This window comes from Ovis canadensis, chromosome 12, assembly GCF_042477335.2.
Source record: "Ovis canadensis isolate MfBH-ARS-UI-01 breed Bighorn chromosome 12, ARS-UI_OviCan_v2, whole genome shotgun sequence".
NCBI classification, from domain to species: domain Eukaryota; kingdom Metazoa; phylum Chordata; class Mammalia; order Artiodactyla; family Bovidae; genus Ovis; species Ovis canadensis.
Genome location: NC_091256.1, coordinates 15,165,312 through 15,187,733, shown reverse-complemented (window position 1 = coordinate 15,187,733; position 22,422 = coordinate 15,165,312). Strand labels below are relative to the sequence as shown.

Sequence of the window (22,422 nt, the reverse complement as noted above, 5' to 3'; positions counted from 1 at the left end):
AGAGAAGCAGAATAAAACCAGCTTCTAGAGTACTTCAGCATGCATTTGACTCCCAGGATAACTGCATACAGCCCACAGGGACGACATCATTGTTTCCTTACTGCAGATGAGGATAGACAGAGGTGCTGCTGACTGCTGCAAGCCCGTAAGTGGTGGTGCCGAGCCCGGACCCCAGGCCTCTGGACTCTCTTCATGGTGTCTTTCCCACCCGCCCACTGCTATTCACGGGCATCTCAGTTTGCCTTGGATGCCTTCTGCTGCAATGGTTCAGCTGCTGGGTCAGGGTCATCTGCCCACCTCTAAACTCAGAGGCAAAATGGCAGTGTCTCCCTGAGTGTGATCTGTGAATCACTGTTGAAGAGGTAAGTGGATATAACACTTAAAATGATAATTGTTCTGCCTTTTTTATTTTTTTTCTATCATTTATTTCTATTTTTTAAATTAATTTTTATTTTTACTTTATGCCTTTTTTTAAAATGTACTAACCAAAAAGTATAGATCAAGCCTTTGGAGTGAAAGTAGAAAGAAAAGGTGCAAAAACTGTGAGTTACTTTTAATCTCTTTACCTTTCTGTGCAGTGTGAACTTTTAACTGGGTGCATATTTCTCTCTCTCCCTTATAAAAACAAGGAAAAATGCAGCTTTCTCTGGGACGCTTTCACCCTCCCACGTTCACCCAGCTGCTCCTGTGTAGACACCTGCAAATCTCTGACGGCACTTCTCACCCAGCCCTGTCATGGAGGCTTTGTTGCTCCTGTCCCTTTCCCTCCAGATGGTCTCCTCTCTATGGTCGGAGACCATGGCATTCATTACTCTTTGTGTCCCTGATACTTAGTACTGTGCCCAGCGGATAGCAGACACTCAATAAATCCTTGAAAATTAGTAAATAAATGAACAGTCTCAGTCTCCTCTGGCTAGAACCCTCCTCAGCAGTGACAAACCATGCCTCCAAGTATGCCCCTACTCTCTGAATTAAACAGAAGACAAACAAAAACCAAGCCCTACACCACGTCATTTCTGCTGCTTTCCTCACAACACGTTCCCTCTGCTCCTTTGTGCTTCTGCACGGGAACATCTGCCTAAACACAGGCTCTGCTGTCACCCTCCTCATCCCATCTGCTTCAGCTGCCAGCTCACCTGCTGTCAGTCTTCCCGGCATGACACCCTAATCCCCAACCAATGCCAACTGTGAGGCCTGGAACAGTACTTCAGGGCTGAGAGGTGAAACACCGTCAGGAAACATCCACTGTGAACATCTGAACTGCCAGAGGCCCCTCTTTGGAAGTTCATTCCAAGGAGACGCTAAAGGTTTCCTAATGAGGGAAAATTTGCCCATGGTAACCCTTAAAATGAGACCAGAGTGCTCAGAAAACAGTGCAAACTCTGAAAGGAGATGCAGACTTCTTCCTGTCACTTGTGTGTATACTTGCTATTTCAGAAATCATTTTTTTCATCCATGTTCACAGTTCGCTGCTTAACTTCGGCTGTCACTCAGTGAACCATTAAAATAAATAACAATCTGATAAAGAGGTATGATGAATCACCTTTCCGGGTTCCACTAAATCCTGAAGGATCAAAAGCCGTGTCAAGGTATGACCTGCATCCCTAAGAGTGGAAACAGTGGTAGGAAGTTTTCCATCTGGGTAAGCTGGGTGTGCGGAGGAAGAAGCATCCCATTTGCAGGCACATCATTTACACTTTCCTGTCCCGCCCATAACGCGCTCATCTCTACAAGAGGTCCACTGGGAGGGTAGCTGGGCTTTCCTGGAGGAGCTTGCTTAGCAGGATTCAGGTGCTGCTGTCCTGACACACAGCGAAGGAAGCCAAGACAGCTGAAGACAAGGGAGGAAGGTGGCTTTTCAATGATTCCTGGAGACCAGGGGCCAGAAGAACTGTTCACGGGTGATTTCAAAATCCTTCCTTGGGCAATGAGAGTCACCTTCCTTATCTAAACCATGTCCCAATATTAGGTAATTAATTTTCTTTCATTCCACTTCCTAGACCCTGCTCCTCTCCCCAAACATCTAAAGGTAGGGTGATCACCTGGACTTTTCCTCAGTGGAGAAGAAAGAAAAGGATCATGGTCAATTCCAGATCACCAAAATGAAGTCAAATTCCTAAAACACAGCCTGACTGCCACACCCCATGAGCTGCTCCCACCCACCCCACTCCCATCATTTAACACTCAATATTATCAAAACTGAGAATCTGTTCCAAAAGGAGAAAGGGAAGTAAGAGCTGATTGGATGATTTTGGGTTTTGCCATTGTGAACCTTCAATTCAGTTTTTATGATCTCATTAATTGCTTTCTTAATAATCCTCAATTTAGTATTAACAATGATGAGTTTTATTCATTGAAAAGGATTAGTATGATAATTTTTCTTTCTAAGCCCACCCTCCCTCACAGACATTTTAATTGTAGTAAGATGAAGAAGGCTAAGTCGGTATATTTGAGTCCTACCACTTGTAACTCTTCTGACCTTGGGCAAGTCACTTAACTCCCAGAACTTAAGTTTCCCCAACTGAAAAATGGGGATCATATCTTTTTCCACAAGGGTGTTCAAGATGAAATAAAGATAACAAATATGACTGTGATTGACACCAACCAGCAGATACTCAAAAGTGTTCCTTATACAGAATCACTTGGTCAACTAACTGAAAAACAGTCCTTCCCTATTTCTTTGCTCTATGCTAATACTTAAGAAAGCTTGGCAATTCCCTGGTGGTCCAGTGGTTAGGACTTCCACTGCCAAGGGCCTGGGGTTCAATCTCTGGTCGGGGAGGTGAGATCCTCAAGCCACGTGGTGCCACCGAAAACAAAAACAAAACCAACTCAGAGCAGGTTTCCATCCTTTAAAAAGAAAAAAAGGAGGCACAAGAATGGTTTTCAAATTTAATTTTAAAATGCCTCCTCCCTTTAAATACATTCTTACCATGGTGCTGTACAACTCATGGACCTTGCCTATGCATTAAATTTAATCAGTGAACCCAAGGTCACAAGTCTCCACCATGATGAGAAAGGGGTGGCTGGGAGGAGTGAGCTGTGCCTAGTCAGCCCCGTGCAGTGCACAGATACACACAGATGTCCTTACTGGGCCTTCTTCCCCACCAGCCAAGCACACTGACATTTCCCCTCCTACCCGTCAATTTTTAAAGCAGGAGACAGCTGTCAGACAGAATACATAATAGAGCAAGGCTTTCAACTGAAGCATATCTCCCCACTTGATCTGACATGGCAGGGGCATTCATTCAGTTATACCCACTTAGTACACATTATCACCTATCTGCTTATCCTTGGAGAATCCCAAGAGAAAAAAGATCTTGGACCACACCAAGTCTAGCAGTCTTAGAGCATGTCTGTTCAATGGCCAAGGAGCAGGTTCCTCTACAACTTCTTGCCTTACCCACATCTGTCCCCTCAAATTCAGGCAGCCTAGCTTTGTTTATTTTATAAACAATCCATCCATTTCATCCCCCATTCAAGAATCCCATACTCCAGTCCTCACACAAGGAAATACCTGTAGGGTTTGACAGTACTTAGCTGGTTAGTGTGCAGACTAGAGATCTGAAGAGATCTAAAATTAGAGATATGGAGGGAACATTTCTTGCAAGGATGGGCATAAAAAAGGACAGAAACAGTAAGGACCTAACAGAAGCAGAAGAGATTAAGAAGAGGTGGCAAGAATACACAGAAGAGCTATACAAAAAAAGGTCTTAATGACCTGAATAACTATGATGGTGTGATCACTCACCTAGAGACAGACATCCTGGAGTGTGAAGTCAAGTGGGCCTTAGGAAATACTACAACGAACAAAGCTAGTGGAGGTGATGGAGTTCCAGCTGAGCTAGATTAAATCTTAAAAGATGATGCTGTTAAAGTGATGCACTTAATATGTCAGCAAATTTGGGAAACTCAGCAGTGGCCAAAGGACTGGAAAAGGTCAGTTTTCATTCCAATCCTAAAGAAGGGCAATGGCAAAGAATAATCAAACTACTGTACAATTGTGCTCATTCACATGTTAGTAAGGTTATGCTCAAAATCTTTCAAGCTAGACTTCAGCAGTTTGTGAACTGAGAACTTCCAAATGTATAAGCTGGATTTAGAAAAAGCAGAGGAACCAGAGTTCAAATTGCCAACATCCATTGGATCATAGAGGAAGCATGGGAATTCCAGAAAAACATCTATTCCTGCTTCACTGACTAGGCTAAAGCCTTTAACTGTGTGGATCACAACAAATTGAAAAATTCTTAAAGAGATGGGAATACCAGACCACCTCACCTGTCAAATCTGATCTGGGTCAAGAAGCAACAGTTAGAACCCGACAGGGAACAACAGACTGGTTCAAAATTGGGAAAGGAATGTGACAAGGCTGTATATTGTCACCCTGCATATTTAACTTATATGCAGAGTATACCATGCGAAATGCCACTCTGGATGAATCACAAATTGGAATCAAGCTTGCTGAGAGAAATATCAACAATCTCAGATACGCAGGTGATATTACTCTAGTGGCAGAAAGTGAAGAGAAACAAAAGAGCCTCTTGATGATAGTCCAAGAGGGGAGTGAAAAAGCTGACTTAAAACTCAACATTCAAAAAACTAAGATCATAGTATCTGGTCCCATCACTTCATGGCAAATAGATGGGGAAAAAGTACAAGCAGTGACAGATTTTATTTTGGGGGCTCCAAAATCATTGCGGATGGTGACTGCGGCCATGAAATTAAAAGACATTTGCTTTTTGGAAGAAAAGCTATGACAAACCTAGACAGCGTTTTAAAAAGCTGAGACATCACTTTGTAGACAAAGGTCCATATAGTCAAAGCTACAGCTTTTCTAGTAGTCATGTATGGACGTGAGAGTTGGACCATAAAGAAGGCTGAGCACTGAAGAATTGATGCTTTTGAACTGTGGTGCTGGAGAAGACTCTTTGAAAGTCCCTGGGACTACAAAGAGATCAAACCTGTCAATCCTAAAGGAAATCAACTCTGAATATTCATTGAAAGGACTGAAGTCGAAGCTGAAGCTCCAACACTTTGGCCACCTGATGCAAAGAGCTGACTCTTTGGAAAAGACCCTGATGCTGGGAAAGACTGAAGGCAAAAGGAGAAGGGGGCAGCAGAGGATGAGATGGTTAGACAGCATCACTGACTCAAGGGACATGAATCTGAGCAAACTCTGGTTGATAGTGAAGGACAGGGAGCTTGGCATGCTGCAGTCATGGGGTCGCAAATAGTCAGACGCAACTCAGTGACACAACAACAACAACAGCCTATGAGAAGGCAACTGGTTAAATGAATGATGTAACATCTGTCTGTACAAATGAAATTCTGCTCAGCCATTTAAAAAAGAGGTAGATCTTTTTGGAATAAATTGAAGATAATATCCCAAATAAATTAAGTAAAAACAGCAAAGTGAAGAACAGTATTGATGATACACTTCCATTTGTATTGCTATCTATTTTATTTCCTCATATTTCTAATGTAATAATATTATATTAAAGGGTGCATCGGTGGTTGTGTCCACACAGAACACCTTTGGAAGGACATAGAAGAAACTGGTGGCAGTCACTGGCAGGAAGTGTGGGTTAGGAACAGGTAGAGGCTTGAACTCCTTGCTTTTTTGAAATCTTTGCATCTTTTTAAAAAATCTTTAATAGTTACAATAAAATAGGCAATGGGAAAAGAGGTGGACAGTGCAGGATTGCGTGTTACAGAAGATAAGTGATGCAAAGCCAAGGAGATCAGAAAACCTCTGTCTTCTCACTTAGAGCAAAAGAGCAGAAAGCTGAGTGGTTCCCGAGCCTTCCCCTGACCTCTGCTTCCTCACCAGGGCAAAGAGAAAAAGCTCGTGTCTTGACACCAGGAGACCAGTACACCAGAGTTCTGGTTTCAGCTCTTGCTGAAGACCTTGGACAAGCTACCCATCCTTTTTGAATTTTTGTTGTTTGTTAATTCTTGAAAATAAAAAAGAAATCTTTCCATGAGAAGATTTGGCTAGATGATTTTAAAAAAACACTTCAAGCTTTAAAATTTCATGATTATTTTCCCGGTACTCTTGCAAATGACCGACCTTTATAGATCATGCTTCAAGTTTCCAACCACTGTCTTCCGGGCAGACCGATCTGATGACGGCCAAGGGTGCTCAGAAAGTATTCCTAGCAGCCCTCTGGGTCACTAGGCACACTACCAGGAGTCCAGGCCATGACAAGAGACCTCTTTCCAACTTTCCAAAAGAAGGAACCTCCAGGAGGAGATACTCCGATGTCTTTGAAGGGCACAGGGAGGCACAGGAAACAGAAGGGTAAATGTTCGTAAAGGCAAAGACTAAGGGAAGCCCACCTGCAGCTGTCTTGGCTTTGTGGGTTTGGCAAGCACAGGCAGACCTCCTGGCGAACATTCACACACCACCCTAAAGTCCTTTTAACGTGAACTGAATTATCTGACGCATTCCAAACACCAATCACAAAAATGGTGAACTCTTTTACAAATCTGTTACTGGACAAGCCTGGACAGAAAAGCTTTCTGTTAGCCAAAGAAACTTACACACAATTTTGATAAGTAGCATTATGGTCACAAAAGACAGGAAATGAGTTAGTGGACATCAACGCATTCAGACAGAGGTGAAAGGGTGGGCAGGATCTGGGAGATCGCCAGTTTGAATATGGTCATTCCTGCTCTTACTAAAGGTCAATTCTAAATACAAATGTAGCGTCCCTTAAAGCTCAGAAGTAATTTCTGAAGTCTTAAATACAGATTTTTATGTTCAAAATTCTCATTTAATCAAAAAATGGAAATCTTCTGCAATGGAACAAGACTGGGTCATTTAAGCAGTGTTATATCTAAGCAGTCCAGACAGAACCGTCAGAGAATCCTATTATTTAAAGCCTCTCGAATATTTAGCAACCTCCAGAGATAAAGAAGCTTGGGGAGGTACACGGCCCTCACTACAGACAAGAAGTTTCTCCCAAGTCTGTCCCAGATTTTTCGTGACTTTATGCTTTTGCACATGCTGCTCTGGTCTCAAAGAATTCTCTTCTCTTCTCGATTCTCTGCCTTATCAGCACAAAGTCACTTTGTGTGTAAGGCTTCCCCAGCTCCATTCATCATGGCTGCCATTCATACGCGTGTGCATGTACACACTCAATATTTTTACATTTATTTTTTAAATTATCAAAATTAACCTATTATAATTCTTTAGAAATATATGCAGTAAAAAAGAAGTTCTCCCTTCATAGGCCTAATTCCACCATTCTCTTCATTTGATATTCTTAGCATTCCCAGCTTATATAGCACAGTGTCAGAGTAGATCCTTAATAAAAAAATGATCAATGAATAATTTAATAATTTTCAATGAATAAATTATAGTGATGATAGGGATAATAAATCTTCAGCATTTTTGAGTACTTACTACAAAATAGGCAATATGCTATATATTTTACAAAAATGAATGAATGAGCCAAAATATAATTCTATTCTTTCTTTGTATTGATTTTAGCATTTTACTCATAAATATATTTAAAGCATGTTATAATTAAATGGCTTTCACTTAATCATTTAAGTGAAAACAGCAGATTATGAAACAAAATGCACAGCAGTATGCCATTTTTATAATAAAATGATAAATATATATTCCCATCCATGTGCATGCATAGAGAAAAGCCTGAAAGAGAATATATTCTAACGCTATTATCTGTAGATATTTGGGAGTATGGATGATTTTTAGTTTCTTCTTTCTTACTTCTAAGCATGTTTTATTTTGTATAACAAGAAAAAAAAAAGTTATTTTAAAAAAACAATACTGTTAAATCATACCCTTTCAACAGTCTTCTCTAGGACTTAAAAATCTTTTTGAAGAATTCTTAGTTTAACTACTTGAAAAAACAGATTTCTTTTTTAAAAGAGATAGCAAATCAATAGTGCTCCTAAATGGAGAGAGGGCAGTGTTCAAAGAAGAGTTAAACAAATGGTTCCAGTTGCGGGAGAAATTCAATTTGCTGCCTGCAGACTATGCTTCTTGACTGAGAAACAAGTTAATTCTGCTCATTCAGAGTCAGTATGCAGATTCACTGGCTATATTTCCTCTCATATCTGCAAACTTAATTTCTTCTTTCTTAGTTGTCAGAAGATTAGGAAATAAATTTTAGCTCAGGCAATAAATCCTACTTGGCAAGCTCGAAATAACTCAATTATTAAAAAGTAGCACCAAAGACCAACCAGCAACCTTCCAAAGGACTGTTACCACTACTTAAAAAAAAAACAGGTCCCTCTGTCTAAAGAGGACTGGGAGATGCATGAATAACAAAATATAAATATAATGTTTTAGAATTCTCTGCAAACCAGCAATGCTGTATATTACCTGTTCCTTTGAGTTTTAGCCATTATTATGAAGAATAATTTTGTATTGCCACAAATTATGAAGTTATCACATCAACTAGAAGAGATAACAGATTTTAACCGTAAGGTATGGTGGCCAAAATATCTCAGCGTGCATCTCAGGAACCAGGAGATGCAGCCCTCTTGGATGACCCCTAAGGATGAGAAGGAAAGTTGTGAACAAAGTCTACTGGCTGGTTAAAAACGTCTTCAAGAAGAAAATATTCTTTGTAGACACACAACTTGTAAATATCTGTGCCTTGAAGTGTACGGATGGTCTCCGAACATGCCCAGATCCCTGCGAAGATATTCAAAAACTGCCCTGAAGATGCCTGGCAAGGACCCTGGGATCCGAATGGCTCGTGTGTGCTGCAGAGCCTGAAGCTGGTCTTAACGAGCACTGAGCCCCTCACCGTGAAGTAGAACTGCTCTGTCTCCTGCTGGTTGGCTCTCCTCTTGGCGATGCTGGGTTTGCTCATGAAGGTTTCTGAGACTGTGGACTTGACGGATTCCATAGAGTTGCTGTACTGGAAGCAATCAGACACATCGAAATCCTCAACAGTCACAATGTCCTGGATGGTCTGCAGAGTGGCCTCCATTGTCTTCTTTACCTGTCATGATAAGGGCCAACATAATGCATGAGGGGCGGGCTGCAAAGTCGTAGGTGATGGAGAAGCTTGGAGAAGTGAGCTGAGGCAGGAGGGAGGGGGTGTGAGCGGGCTTGCAACGCTGCTGCCCACTGAACAGTGCTAAGCGAGTTATAAACATCACAGGGACCCTCTTCTCTTCAGTAAGGACCTAAAACCCACTACCTCCCTCACACTGCCTGCTTGGCCTGGCTATTTAATGTTTAATTTTTAAATTTAAGATTAGCTCTTGGCTATACTGGACATGCTAAGGGAGAGAGAATGAAAAAGATCCAAACCAACCCCATCATATAAAGAGCAGGTTAAAAATGTGTGATGGGCTTAGTCCCACAGTGCTCCAGGTTCTGTTTCCTGACCTTCAACAAATAATGAACTTGTCTCCCCATCTGCAAACCAAGTGACCCATCCCCAGGCTTTCCTGATCTTACCGGGGAAAGTAAGACTTAACTGAGATTCCAGGTAAGAAGTCACAAGAGCTCAAAAGAATAAGGAGCTGATAATTGATTGCACTGGCCTTTTGAACTAGTTGTTGAAAGCAAATACGCTGGGCCCAGAAGAAAAAAGTCGCCCTTTTCTAAGAGGACGGAGATGTTTGAAGTGCCAAAGTCAAAGGCCTCTGTTTGTTTGAAAATGCTGGAAAAAGCCAGGCAGGAGGGGGTGGTTTCAGAGACACAATATTGTTCACACAGCTGCCAAGTGCCATTTTGATTAAATGTGTAAAGGCAGGGAAAAAAGCATTTTGCAGAAGGCTCAAAATAGAGCTCAACCTTTGGCAATGCAAGAGCCACTTCCTGGAGTTCAAGGGCAGGATGTAGCAGAAGGGGAAAATCCAAGCCTACATTTGGCTAGGAAATGTTTGCGGCAGCCCGGACATTCCCTGCATGCTCCTTCCACCTGCTCCCGCACGGGGAACAGCAAGAGGTTTGACAGGGAAACTCAGAGGGTGGCTGTGAATCTCCTGAGCAGGAAACTCACCTCTTCATTCTCGATCTTCAGGGTGGATAAGCGAGACTGCAGTTGTTGGCATCTCTGTACCAGCTCACTCTGGACGGGCTGCTGGGCACAGAGCTGGGATGCCTGCCAAAAGAAAGCAACACCAGGTCAGGGAGAGGACACAGATCTTTTGTCAGAGGCCCGTTACTGTTAATAAAATGACTTATAGTCAAGCTGCAAAGCTCATAATTCTAGGTGAAAACAAAATCCAAAGCCAAAGTGTGCAGACCTCTGCTAGGACCAAACAGCACAAGAAAAGAAGGAGGGATAGAACCTGTTTGAAAAGGTCTCTCTCTCTCTCTTTGGAGCCCACCTCCAGCCTGGTGCTTGGCAGAGGCAGGTCTATAAAGGGATGGCGGCTCCCAGGAAGCCGGAGTCGGGGCAGAGAAGAGGGCTTCAGGCAGCACTGGCTCCAGGCGCACAAGCTTTGGCACAGGGAGGGTTTCCTGCCAGAGGTCCAAGTGGCCACCTCTCTGGCCCCACCTTCGTTCCCCGCTGGGCACCAGAGTGAGAGCCAGAGAGAAGTGGGTCAGGAGGCTAACGTGCCGCTGCTGGAAGCCAGCGTGTGTTTATAAATCTGGGTCGTGCATGAGAGCTCTGACTCAATGAGAGAAAGTGTGAGGCCAGGAGCAAGTCCATGGCCGCTGCTAGAGGGTCGCAGAGGGCATGGAATCCTGTGGAACTTGGCGTTTCCAAGAAGCCATCATTTCACCCCAGGTCGTCACCAGATCTCTGTGGGAGAAAAGTCTGTCTTTCCTCCAAGGACTGCTGTCAATAAGCTTCACCCTGAGTGAGGGGATGGCTAAGCCACTGTCTCCTGGTGGGGCCATGGCGATGGTGTGGGCCTGAGGTCACCCACCATCCCCAGCATGACAGATGAGGAACAGAAGGCTGGCAGGCTGCGAGGCAGGACCACGTGCAGGCAGCTCCTGTCACCTGGCCACCACGTGTCCTTCAGCCTCTCGCTTGAGGAGAGACATCTGGATAGAACCAGCCTCCTCCTTCCCCAGCGACGAGCGGGCACATTCCCAAGCCCACAGACCATTCTCTTGCTTGAAAAGACAAAACCTCTCTTCAGATGGAGGGGGCTGGGACCTGACCTTTTCCTCCATTGGCTTTTAAGCTCTCAACTGACTTGACCTCCTCCCCCAGCTGAGAGGCTGGCCTGAGCCAGCTCTCAGATCTGAAGAGAGCTGACTTCATCCTGGCTCTTGGATAAGCAGACACAATGGAGAAAGCTCGGTGGCCAGGATGGGATGGTGCCAATAGTGAAACTCTCTGGCTGCCTGATGTCACCGGTCAGGCATCCAGAGCCCCACGAGCCTCTGGGGGCACCAAGGGTAGAGCCAAGCGCCTCCTCCTAGTACATCGGAGAGTGCTTGGCGTCAGTCCCTGTGCTGAGTGCCCCAGAATGCCAATCAGTGTGGGGCCTTGGCCAATTTCAGGGCTTCCGGTCCGAATGCCACCCGAACTTTGGCCCTAGTTCAAGGACTTCCAGGCAGCTCCCTCTCCTCGCCTCCACAGTCTACACACAGCCCTCACTGACTGGGGATAGATGGCTGCAGGGACCAAGAAAGACTGGCCTCATCGCTTTTTCTTCTCCACTCACATGAAGGCGAGGCTGGAACGCAAAACCTTTGCATGATCTAGGATTCACCCTGGCCCCTGCCTGGCTCAGCCACCGATCAGCTAGCATCACACAAAGGGAGGGCCTAGGCAGAAGACTGAACTATCAATTTTTAAAGTAACTTCAATCTAGCAGGCGGGAATTATGGAGGGAAAACCATCTCCACGCTTGTTTCTTTAAGAAGCAGCAGGGCTGCTGATGCATGCTTTGGCAGTGGTCCTCTACCGGGGTGCAAGGTAATGCATTCCAGCTGTGCTCCGGAGTATGGGAATGAGGCTCTGACAGGGCGAGGAGGGAGCCTGAGCACCCAGCGTCTGGAATCCCCCTTTATGGAGACAAGCTGCTGGGCTTAGCAGGCAATGCAGTCAACACCAGAAAATAGTATTAATATCACTCCCCTCAGCTGGTCCTCAAGTTCCACTGCTTCTTGGGAAGGAATCTCCGTGACAGCTGGAGAAGGGGTTTGGAAGGCAAGTCTGACCAGAAGCCAGAGCAGGTGAGGAATGGGGCTTCCTGGGGCTTGGTGACACCCCACCCCCGTATTCTAGCTGCACACGCTGCCATCACCCTTCCCCATCTGTTCAAGGCTGACATTTCCTGAGCCACAGCAATGGAGGCAAACTGGAAACGGTTCGGTTTTCCCAAGGAGAGAAGGAAAGAAGCCATCCTCACACTTCTGCTCTTGGGAGGGAAGCGTCCCGCCCTGCACAGTGGACTCCTGCTGACGCCGCCACAGCTCTGATTCTGGAGCAGCGTTTTCTAAGGAGCATCTGGACGCTCATCCTAATGGAAGCACTGTTCCCTTGTTGAGAGGACACGGCTGTTTTTCTGCCACCCAGCATACCTTCTTCCTTCTTCTGGTAACTTCGGCCTGACTGTCCTCTGAGGGGGAAATTTTCACTCACAACTCAGGCTCTGTGCTTTGCACGGGACTTTCCCAGACTTGAGGCTGCAGGGTACAGCCTCAGCTGACTGCAGATACCAACCACAGTGATTGGCTCAGGGATAAGCAAATCACCCAATCAGAGCCATGGAGACAAAGGGAGACTGTGAGGGCTTCCGGGAGGGAAGATACTCTGTTCGTTTGTTATTCTGGCGGCACCATGCAGCTTGTGGTCTGCCGGATCTCAGTTCCACTGTGCAGGGATCACACCTGGGCATGCAGCAGGGAAACCATGGAGTTCTAACCACTGAACCACCAGGAATTCCCAAGGAAACAGATGTTCTTTCTGTTGGATTTCAATCTACAGGGGGATAAGGCTGCAAATATAGGTTCCTTGCCCCCACAGGATAAAAGCCTATTTGAGAACAGAGCCAAAGCATAGGATGTGAAGCAGAGAGAGAAAAACTGAGTCTTTTGATATGATTCCTAATCCTCACTTCACCCATGCCTGAAGATCTGTATTGAGCCTTTCTGTTCTGTGAACTTTTATACCCTCCTTCTGATTTAATCCAAAGGTCAAATGGTGGCCCCTAAGCCAGGGACAAGATTCGCTTCGATCTATATGAGCCACCACCAGAAGTGGAACCTCAAGATTCAGAGGTTCCAAAACCAAAGAGCTTCTCTTTCCCCTCACTTCAGGTTATTTGGGCCCTTCTTGTTTTAGCCATCAGAGGTAAAAAGTCAGAAACAAGGCCCCTACATTCATGCACTGCTACCTGGACAGCCATTCTTAGGGATGACATCTTAGCTCTTGTCCTTTCTGTAGTATCCATTCTTTTCTGTTCAATACCTAAGTAAAACTACCCCTTTTATCACAAACTTCTGAACCCATGAGAATAAGTGCCTTCAGAACTCTGACAAATGACAGAAGATCACGCCATCAGCTTGCTGAGCTCTCCCTCCCCATCAGAAACCTTGAGTATCTGGCTCCATCTCAGCCCTCACTTCGTTCAGCCTCAGCAGCTGGAGGACTCCACCTCCCTTTCCCTTTCATCATATGGAACTGTTAGTAGCTTTTAGAGCACACTGGCTGTTTCTCACCTCCTCTGATCCTGCCAGTCCCTCTAGGTGCCCCTCTCTATGCATATTTCTGTCAACTCAGTCAACGATAAGCTCGCTGAGGGCTCTAACCCCCAGTGTCTATGGTCAAGCCTAGTGGACAGAAGGCACCCAGAAGCTATTTGCTGAATGGGTGGAATGGGTTCCACCCACCGCACAAAGCCAGCCCCAAGCCTTGCCCTCCCTAGAATACCATGGCCTGAGTGCAGAAACTCTAGACCCAAGTGAGCTCAAGCCCCCTGGGGGTGCGGGAGTAGGAAGAGGGGCTCACCATGTCCCCCATGTGGGGCTGGAACTCAAACTTCATGGGCGGACAGAAGACATTGTTGTACATCTCCATGAGGCGCTGCTTGTCACTGGTGGCGTCCAGGTTTTCCACGGCATTCTCGATGGCATCCAGACCCTCGTGCTTTGACTGTTCCAGGTTCAGCTCAGCAGAGAGGAAGGTGCGCAGTGCGCGGTTCAGGCTGGCGTGGTATCCTAAATCACAGCACTGCTGTGGAGCGGAGAAGGCACGTGAGCAAACCAAGGACAGCTGCGGGGCTGGGCAGAGGGGAGGGCGGCCCCCAGGGCAGATCTGATCAACGAGACTGGCTGTGCTACCGGAAGAAGGCTGGCCCTCCATGATCTGGGTGATGCTTCTCCATTCTTGACTCCTAGTTCAACACGTAGGACCCCTTAGAGGACTGTGAGGTAGTCAAAAGGAAGAGGACTCACTGGGACAAAACGAAATTATTTAATCATGCTATTCAGTAAACATGAAAGAGTTGGGGAGAATTTTCTTCTATTTTCAGGTTCTTCTGGGGGTACCACTGTAATAAAATTCAACAATAAAAATGTAGCCTGCCACTCCTTCAGGGTTACCGTGATTTCATTACAACATACCGACCAAGTCAGGCTGTTTCAGCATTCAGGACTTAGAAATAAGAGGTGTTGCAAGAGAATTCTAGTGAGAGAAATAAAAATGGGGGAGAGGGGCTGACCCTGTCATTATCAACCCCTGACCCTAGCAAACTCCCAACATTCTAGGACAGGCCATAGTTGTAGATTAGGATTTCTGTACTAAAGCTCTGGCCCAACAGCATTTCTGAGACCAAAAGTTTCTAAATATAAGTGTTACTGGGAAAATTCACATCATTTAAGGGATTCTGATTTTTTGAAATAACATGGGAAAAAAATGGTATGAAAGACGCAATAGTATTAAAAAAAGCACTGGACAGGAAGTCAAGCAACCTTGGAAAAACTATTCCCCCTCCCTGAACCCATTTCCTCGACTGTGAAATGAAAAGATTTGGCTAGCAGTGGTTTTCAAGCTGTAGCACAGAGCTCTACGGTTCTGAACTAGTAGGACTTAGAGCCTCCTATCCCTGTTTCAACCAAACCAGCTCTGCCCTTTTTTCTATTCAATATATTAGGATTCTATGAAAAGTCAGATTTGAAGAAAGAATTCTTCTGTTAAAGAGTAAGACTGAAAATATCAATACTTGGACTAAACATAATCCCTGAGGCCCTCTTCAGCAATGGCATTCTGTAACTCTACTCCTCATTCCTCCCAAAGGACCCAGAGATCCAAATTCCTCAGTCACCAATTATCCCCTCTATTGCTCAAACAGTTTTGAGATCTAGAACTTGTGATGAAATATCAGAGAAGACTCATGGATAGAGTGAGACCATCTGCCTGATTGCCATTTCATTCCATAAGCAGGCATCAAATTAACTCTTCCCCCAGTTTTCCCTCCTCTTCACGACCACACTGGGAACAGCCACTGCTGGGGAAGAAAAAGCATGGGATGCGCCTCTTCCTCGCAGCATTTAACAAAAAGCTCCACGACAGAGTGCTTGTCAGGCTGGGCTCTGGATCCAGTGCCAGCGGGCCCCGGCAGGTGCCTGGCTGTGCGGAAGAACAGCAGTTACAGCTTAACTAGAGGCAGAGGATGGAAAGACATTAAATTCAGTGGGGAGGGAAGCTAGACAAAAGCGGGTGACTGGGAGGCTGCACATGCAAGGGCCCTTTCTCCTCTGGGAGATGCTGCTGGTCTAGCCAAGCCTCCCTTGAACCTGTAAACCTTCCTCACTAGTTCTGTGTAGACTCCTGCTGATGAATTTCATGCCTGTAAGTATGATGAACAGAAATAACAATGCCCACAGGGCTGAGCAATTACGTGGTGGAGGTGGGGGGACCTTTTCAGTGCAGAAGAGAATTAGGGGAGGCAGGTTTCATAACCTTTACAGATTTTTGGTAACTCCCTTCTCCTCTCCATTCTCACTACCTGTACCCTAATTCATACTCTTATCATCTTACAGTGCTGTCTGTTTCCCTGTTCTAAAATACAGCTTTTGTTATACCTACTCCCCTGCTGAAGAACCGATAATAGATAGGTCTCATTTTTTTTTTCCTAAAGTAACATCCACTTTCCTCAGTAGGGAAATTTAAAAATCCCTTCACTTCTTAAGTGTGCTTACTATATGCCAGTGTGCTAAGTGCTTTCTGTATATTTTGCATTTTAATCTGCATAGTAACTCCAGTAAGGTGGGTATTATTTTAACTTTCCAGACTAGAAAGCTGAGGCTCAGTGAAGTTAGGCAAAGCTAATGGTCAGAGCAAAGTGTAATTTGTTTTCTGTCTCGCCATCCAACATCATCTGCCTCTGTTTTCTTCTTCAGACTCTTTTGTTCTAATCCAACGACATACTCATTGTTTGGGGTCAAGTATTAGAAAACCATAGGCCTCAAGTCAGCTCTATGACTGTCAGCAAGCTACTTACTATCTCTGAGCCCCAGAGAGGTAACACTCACCTCGGAGGCTGTTGTGAAGCTAATACATGTTTACTTACATCTGGCACCATGCAGACCAAACAAACACTGGCCACCTGTGTCTCCAGATCCACTGACTTTCAGCTCCAGGCATTCTCTCTTCCTGAAATGGTTCTCACTCCTCTCACCTGCTGGAACTGGACCCAGTCTTCAAGATCCAAATCAAATTCTCAGCCTCCAGGAAGCGCCATCCCTACAACCCTGGCACATACCAACCTTCCCCTCAGAAAGACACGCATCTGCAGCCCTTAGGTGACACAGGACACACTCTCTCGCTCTGCAACGCGCCGTTTCACATCAGCCTCCACAGAGGGCTTGGCCAGTGTCTTACACCTTCTTTGCATCCCTTACCATTAGGCCTTGCTCACAGTAGGCATTTAATAAGTACCAGTTGATTGACTGATGCCAGGAGTACAGATTCTAGCCTCTGAGGAAACAGTCCACTCAGGCTGAATACCGATCTTAGTCAAGTGGGCAGCTGTGGTCACTGAAGCCTTTTGTTTTGCTCACTCTGGATGGCCTACAGACGACACAGAGCTTTCTCGGGCCAGTCCAGTCTCTATTATAATAACTGCTCTGCAGCTTCTCTGTGCCAGTGCGTGGGGGTCTGACTCACGGTGTGCCCTCTGCCACATCTATGCCTTCAGCCAACCAGGGAGATTCAGAATAGGTTTTCCAGAGCCTTGGCTACCCACATATCTGAAAGGGCAAGAGCCGGAAACTGAGGCGTCAGAAAAGAAGCAATTTCTCGCAAGGCTAGGTAAACAAGATTTGAATATTTCATCCCCGTCCCCTGTAGAATCCCAGTGAGCAGAGGCAGCACATTATTTTGCTCACAATGGGGACAAAGTATGTTTTCCAGGGCTTCTGAGGAGTTCTGTGGCCATGCCGGGCTCCCCTGGCCATTTCTGGGTTATATAAATGTTTGATGAAAACTCTCTCAGGGGAAATCAAATTTTTATAAGAATTTAATGATAGCCCTTCCAGATGCGTGATGGCTTGAACTGACGGTTCATTAACCCTTCACCAGCTGACAGTCTCACCCAGATATCTAGAGAAGGCCTAGAAAAGTAATACCCACTTCAAGTTCTCATAGAAGCGAGAAATAATCACCCTTAATAAAATGTCCTATTGAGAAAGCTGGGTTCCCTCCTGTCCGACTTGGGTGCATATGGTGTCACAGACTCTCTGCCCACGCACAGCACTCACCACACTCCATGAGGACAATGCCTGGTTCTTCATTCATCCATCTGCTTCTGGGGGAGAAAAGTACATTCCAAGGAGCCTGCAGTTCTTAGACTATCTCAAGTCACTTCAGAATGTCTTTTTTGGCCCGAAGTCAAGGTTTTCCTGGTGTGTATAAATGCTTCAAGTGGATTCCTACAATCTGAGATTAACTCTTATACTATACAATGAAAAGATGTGAAGGGCTAGTCCTTGAATGGACTGGCATCCACAAAAATCACTTCTTTCACTTATCCTTGATGCCTGAGCACACAATGAGCTTTGACATTGCCAAGAAGGAGGCAGAATGGTGTCCATAACACAGATGGCAATGGATTGGCACAACATTCATCCCACATCTCAAAGCAAGTTCTGGATACTGTCAAGATCAGAAAGCCAAGGGATAACCGGGCTCCCACTCACTTCTGCCCTAACTGTTGGTTCCTGGCCGTAGTATCTTTTTGGCCATTTTTATGGCAACAGATGAGCAAGAAAAAGCAGGCAACTACTGACACATATAACAACACGAATGGAGCTCAGAAACATCATGCTGGGCAACTGAGGCCAGGATTTTTCTAGAAGTATATACTATATAAAAAGCCCACCTTTGTGAAGTTCTGAAACAGGCAAAAACTAATTCATAGTCAAAGAAATCAGAACAGTGGTTGCCTCGGGGTGGAGGACTGACTGGGAAGAGAAAAGAGGAACTTTCTGAGGTGATGGAAATATTCTATATCTTGATAGACACAGATTATAAGGGCGTAAGATTCATCACAATTCCTGCAATTTAACACAAGTTCAATCATTGTATGCAAATTGGATCTCAATTAAAACAGTACTGAAAGGCATAAAAAGGAAAAAAAAATCTTGGCTTAGGAAATCATCTTCTTCCTCCTTCTTCTGTTCTTTTAATGAACAGATTATGTATTTAGCTACATAGGAAGCCCTGTACTTACGTATGCATGTATTAAGGTAAAGAAGAGACTTGGTCCCTGCCCTCAGGGAGCTTGCAAAGACCAAAAGACCTTCCTCTGTTCTTAGTTCAGTGGCTACCAAACTCTTTTTGGCCTCCAACTTACAGTAAGAAATATGTCTTATATTGTCACACACACACACTCACATACACGTCTAACATAATAGTTTTACCAAATAAAACTTAACCTTACTAATGTAATGCACCCTGATGTTTTTTCCCCATTCTACTCTATCCTAGTCTAGTTTATTCATTAAAATAAAATAAGCCAAACCTTCATGACTCCTCTAATAGATCATGACCTATGGTTTGAAAACCACAGTCCTACTTCCTGTGCTTAGCTCTGGTGCTGCAACTGGCCGGTTAGATAAAAAAATGATCTCTCTGTATGCCTATGAATACCTCTAGGATAAGAATTATTTTATTCTTTTTGTACCCTGATGCTGCAGGGCACATAGGTTCATCCCAAAGAAATACTTACTGAACATTTGTAGAAGAGCATCATAATGTTATAAGCTTTCTTTCTTTTTCTTTTTTAGAAGGCTAAGTAATTTCACTCCAGCAAAAACAAAAGCACAAACAAGAAACAAACAAAATAAAGCAAGAGCAGTTTCACCATCCATGTGGCCTGGGGCACTGCCAGCCTGGACTCCTCCTAGCGGCCTAGAGCCATGCCCTGGCTGAATGCTGGTGGCGTCTCACTCAGCATCCTGAGGACAGGCCCCCAACAAGCTTCTTTTAAATGATAATAAGGAGCAAAATAGCTTGCTCCTTGGACTGATTTAAAAACACCAACTCACATCTGATGGAGGGTCTGCGAACTGTGACTGACTTAGCAGTACCCCTCTCTTCCACAGAGGCCAGGGTTTTGGTAAAAGCGGAGAGAAAGCTACCCTGGGGGCAAAAGAAAGAGAGAAGAACCGCAGCAGAGGTGTGGTGGACCGCCAAGGTATGATTTTTGTTTTTTTTTTTTCAATCGGATGTGAGATAAACAGCAGAGATTGAGCATTAGAAAGAAGTGATTCTCCTCCTCATGCTGAGAACAGGCCTCTTTCTCAACAGTGAGGAGCTGTTCCCGTGAGGAAGAGAAAGGATCCTATCCAAGGCTCTGACCTCCGTTGAAGGACAGCGTTCAGATCGGCATCAACAAGTAGAGAGAACAAAGCAGGCCTGAACGGGGATCAGGGCTCCACTTACCCGGTGAAACGATGACACTCAGGGCATTAAGAGGCTGATACCTACTGACTCAAAGAGCCCTGGCTGAAGGGAGAGAGAAACTGCTATTTTAGAAACCTTCCCCAGGCAGCTCTGACGTGAGGCCAGATTTAAGTCCTCAGAGATTTAGCCCAGTTCTTCAGTTTGCCAGGGTGGTGGACGGGAGACACAGCAGAGTTCCAAACCAGCTCTGTGATAAGCCTCAGGTCAGCCAGCTAGTTACACAATGGCCAACTTAGACCAGAACCACACACAACATGGTGAAATGTGGCAGGTCCGTTTGCAGAGAAACCAAGGTAGACAGGCAAGTATGTGAGGTCTGGCCAGAGGCTCACAAAACTCAGTTTCTGCCTGCTGACCGCCAGAGGCACATGCCAGACCTCTGCGAGGAGACCTCCAGGCTCTGCCTGAGGCCCTGGAGACTGGGAGGATGAGGCTGAGGCTGAGCTGGATGGCTCCAGGCCCCTCACTCTGATACAGGAGGGAGAGGCAGGGGTACTTAAGCAGCTGCTGTCAGGACTGGCTTAGAACTGGCCCTGACTGCTGTCTGCAGGTGAGAGCCATTGCAAGACCTAACTATAAGGTCTAAGGAGAAGCAGTGAAGAAGTGAAGTTGCTCAATCGTGCGCGACTCTACGATCCCATGGACTGCAGCCTACCAGGCTCCTCTGAAGGAGAAGCAGCAGCAGAAACCAAACCAAGGCCGACCCGTAAGGCCAGAGACAAACCCTTATCCCTGTGTCTGCCCCGTGCAAAACACACACGCCTGAGATTCCGATCTCTCATCATCTGTGTATCACATCAGTGAGTATGAGCCAGAGGTCAGGGGCATCTGGGTGCCTTCCTGACCGGGACTCTAATTTGCAGTTTAACTTTGGGCAGGAACTCTTTCGACCCCCTACCTAGATTTCCTTATCTACAAATTGGAGATTGCAATATTGACCCAGAAGAGTGACATGACAATTAAATGAGATAATACTTAAGAGCTATATAAACTAATAAGGTATGACATTCTAAGCCTTTAGCTCTTGGCACTCAGTTCTATGGGCAAGTAGCTGATCTAAGGGAATATTTCCTAGGACACACAAGTGCACAGTGGTTGCGAGCCTGGGTTTACTAGTCAGACCTAGGTACCAATTTTGCCTCTGTCATTGATTAGCTCACTCTGGGTAAAGTCCTCGAAACGCTCTGAATTTGAATATGCACAATGGAGGTAGTAACGCTTTCCTCCCAGGATTCTAGGGAGGACCGAATGAAAGGAAGTGTGAAGCGCTTCTCCTGACGCCTGGTGCGTGGCAAGCCCCAGAGGGATCATGGCTACCATGTCCATAAGCGTTCTCAAAACGCTCTAAGGTGCCTGAGCAACAGAACTGGGGGACTCCCGACCAGATCTTCAAAATCAGGGGAAGGGACCCTCGTGTCCCTCGTACCCTTGCACCTTTGGCTTTAAGCACTTACATCAATCAGGTCAGACAGGTCGTGGATGTAGTACTTGAAGACAGATGCATTGGTGGCTTCCAAGGCCAGTAAGTACTCATTCCGGGCTTTAATGGCCTTCAGCTTGTTCTCCGTGTACTTGGCTTGGCGCTGAAAAGAGAACAGAAGTTCATTTTAACTTTTTCATTTTTTTTAAGAGGGGAGACTGTTCTCTAAAAGATAAAAAGTACAGTACATTCAAGAGCCACAATTGTGCTGCTACTCCCCATGCGCGTCTGCCTTAAATTGGGTTCTAATTCTGTGTAATGAGATTCAAGGGCATAATGTAGAGCAGCCCAGGAAAGGTTAGTGAGGCTCCTACTTTAGACGTGTGTCCCACTTTGGTTTTATCTGTGAATCCCATCCTCCACCCCTGCACCGCCACCCTGAAGGAGCGTCATTATACCTGCCTCTGAACGCCTGACATCTGAAGCCAAACCCTAGGTCTACAGTTCCCCTCCCAGGCTTGGGAAAGGCGACTACTGTTTCTTGTTGGTCTGCTACAGATGCCCAAGTTCTTCCAATAACTAGGACTTCTTTCAGGGCAGACTGCAAGGTCACCAGGCACTAAAGGAACCCAGAGCTTCCTTGCTCTGCTCTCTGCAGGGCATACTGGAAATCTCCTGTCAGTCCCGACTTCCACAGTGTTCCTCCCCAGAGCCTGCTACACACCTTCTCCTTCATCTTCTCGATCTTTTTCACTGAGCTCCTCCGGACATGCTTCTCCTCAATGCGGACGTTGGATGTGGAGTCAGGGGAGCGTGGGGCCTGCCGGTCCTCTTGCTTTACGGATTTTCCAATTTGCTTTTCCTCCTGCTTCTCCGCCTCCTTTAGCTTGCTCTGAGCACTGATGCTGTCGGCATTGTACATGTGATATGTCTTCATGACCTGCAAGACACCCCCACCCCCACCCCTAGAGGTCAAGCCAGTGGGGTCAGCTCTTTGCTTTACAGGCTAAGAGACTCAGCTGGACCTCTCCTCCATGAGTAATATTCTCATACCCTTAAGGGCAAAATTCATACGTGTTTGGTTCAGCAAACTTCCTATATTAAAGACCACTCCAAACCACAGGAAAGCAG

At 45.5% G+C, this 22,422-nt stretch overlaps 1 protein-coding gene across 14 annotated transcripts in view; it reads right to left on the bottom strand.

The window, feature by feature from the left end:
* The window catches only part of SRGAP2 (SLIT-ROBO Rho GTPase activating protein 2), a 257,191-nt gene that overhangs the window by 49,279 nt on the left and 185,490 nt on the right, over positions 1-22,422 (bottom strand). For 9 of the 14 annotated variants that reach the window (XR_011247624.1, XR_011247623.1, XR_011247625.1 and 6 more), the window contains 5 exons: positions 22,016-22,231; positions 21,326-21,454; positions 13,914-14,138; positions 9,996-10,097; positions 8,787-8,984 (listed from right to left, as the gene is read on the bottom strand). Coding sequence is in view for 10 of the 14 variants with exons in the window: in XM_069545245.1 (XP_069401346.1) it covers positions 8,787-8,984; positions 9,996-10,097; positions 13,914-14,138; positions 21,326-21,454; positions 22,016-22,231 (870 nt within the window). In the remaining 4 variants the exon portion in view is untranslated. The remainder of the gene's footprint in view (positions 1-8,786; positions 8,985-9,995; positions 10,098-13,913; positions 14,139-21,325; positions 21,455-22,015; positions 22,232-22,422) is intronic. The other 5 variants (XM_069545246.1, XM_069545248.1, XM_069545251.1 and 2 more) reach the window with 1 other exon arrangement.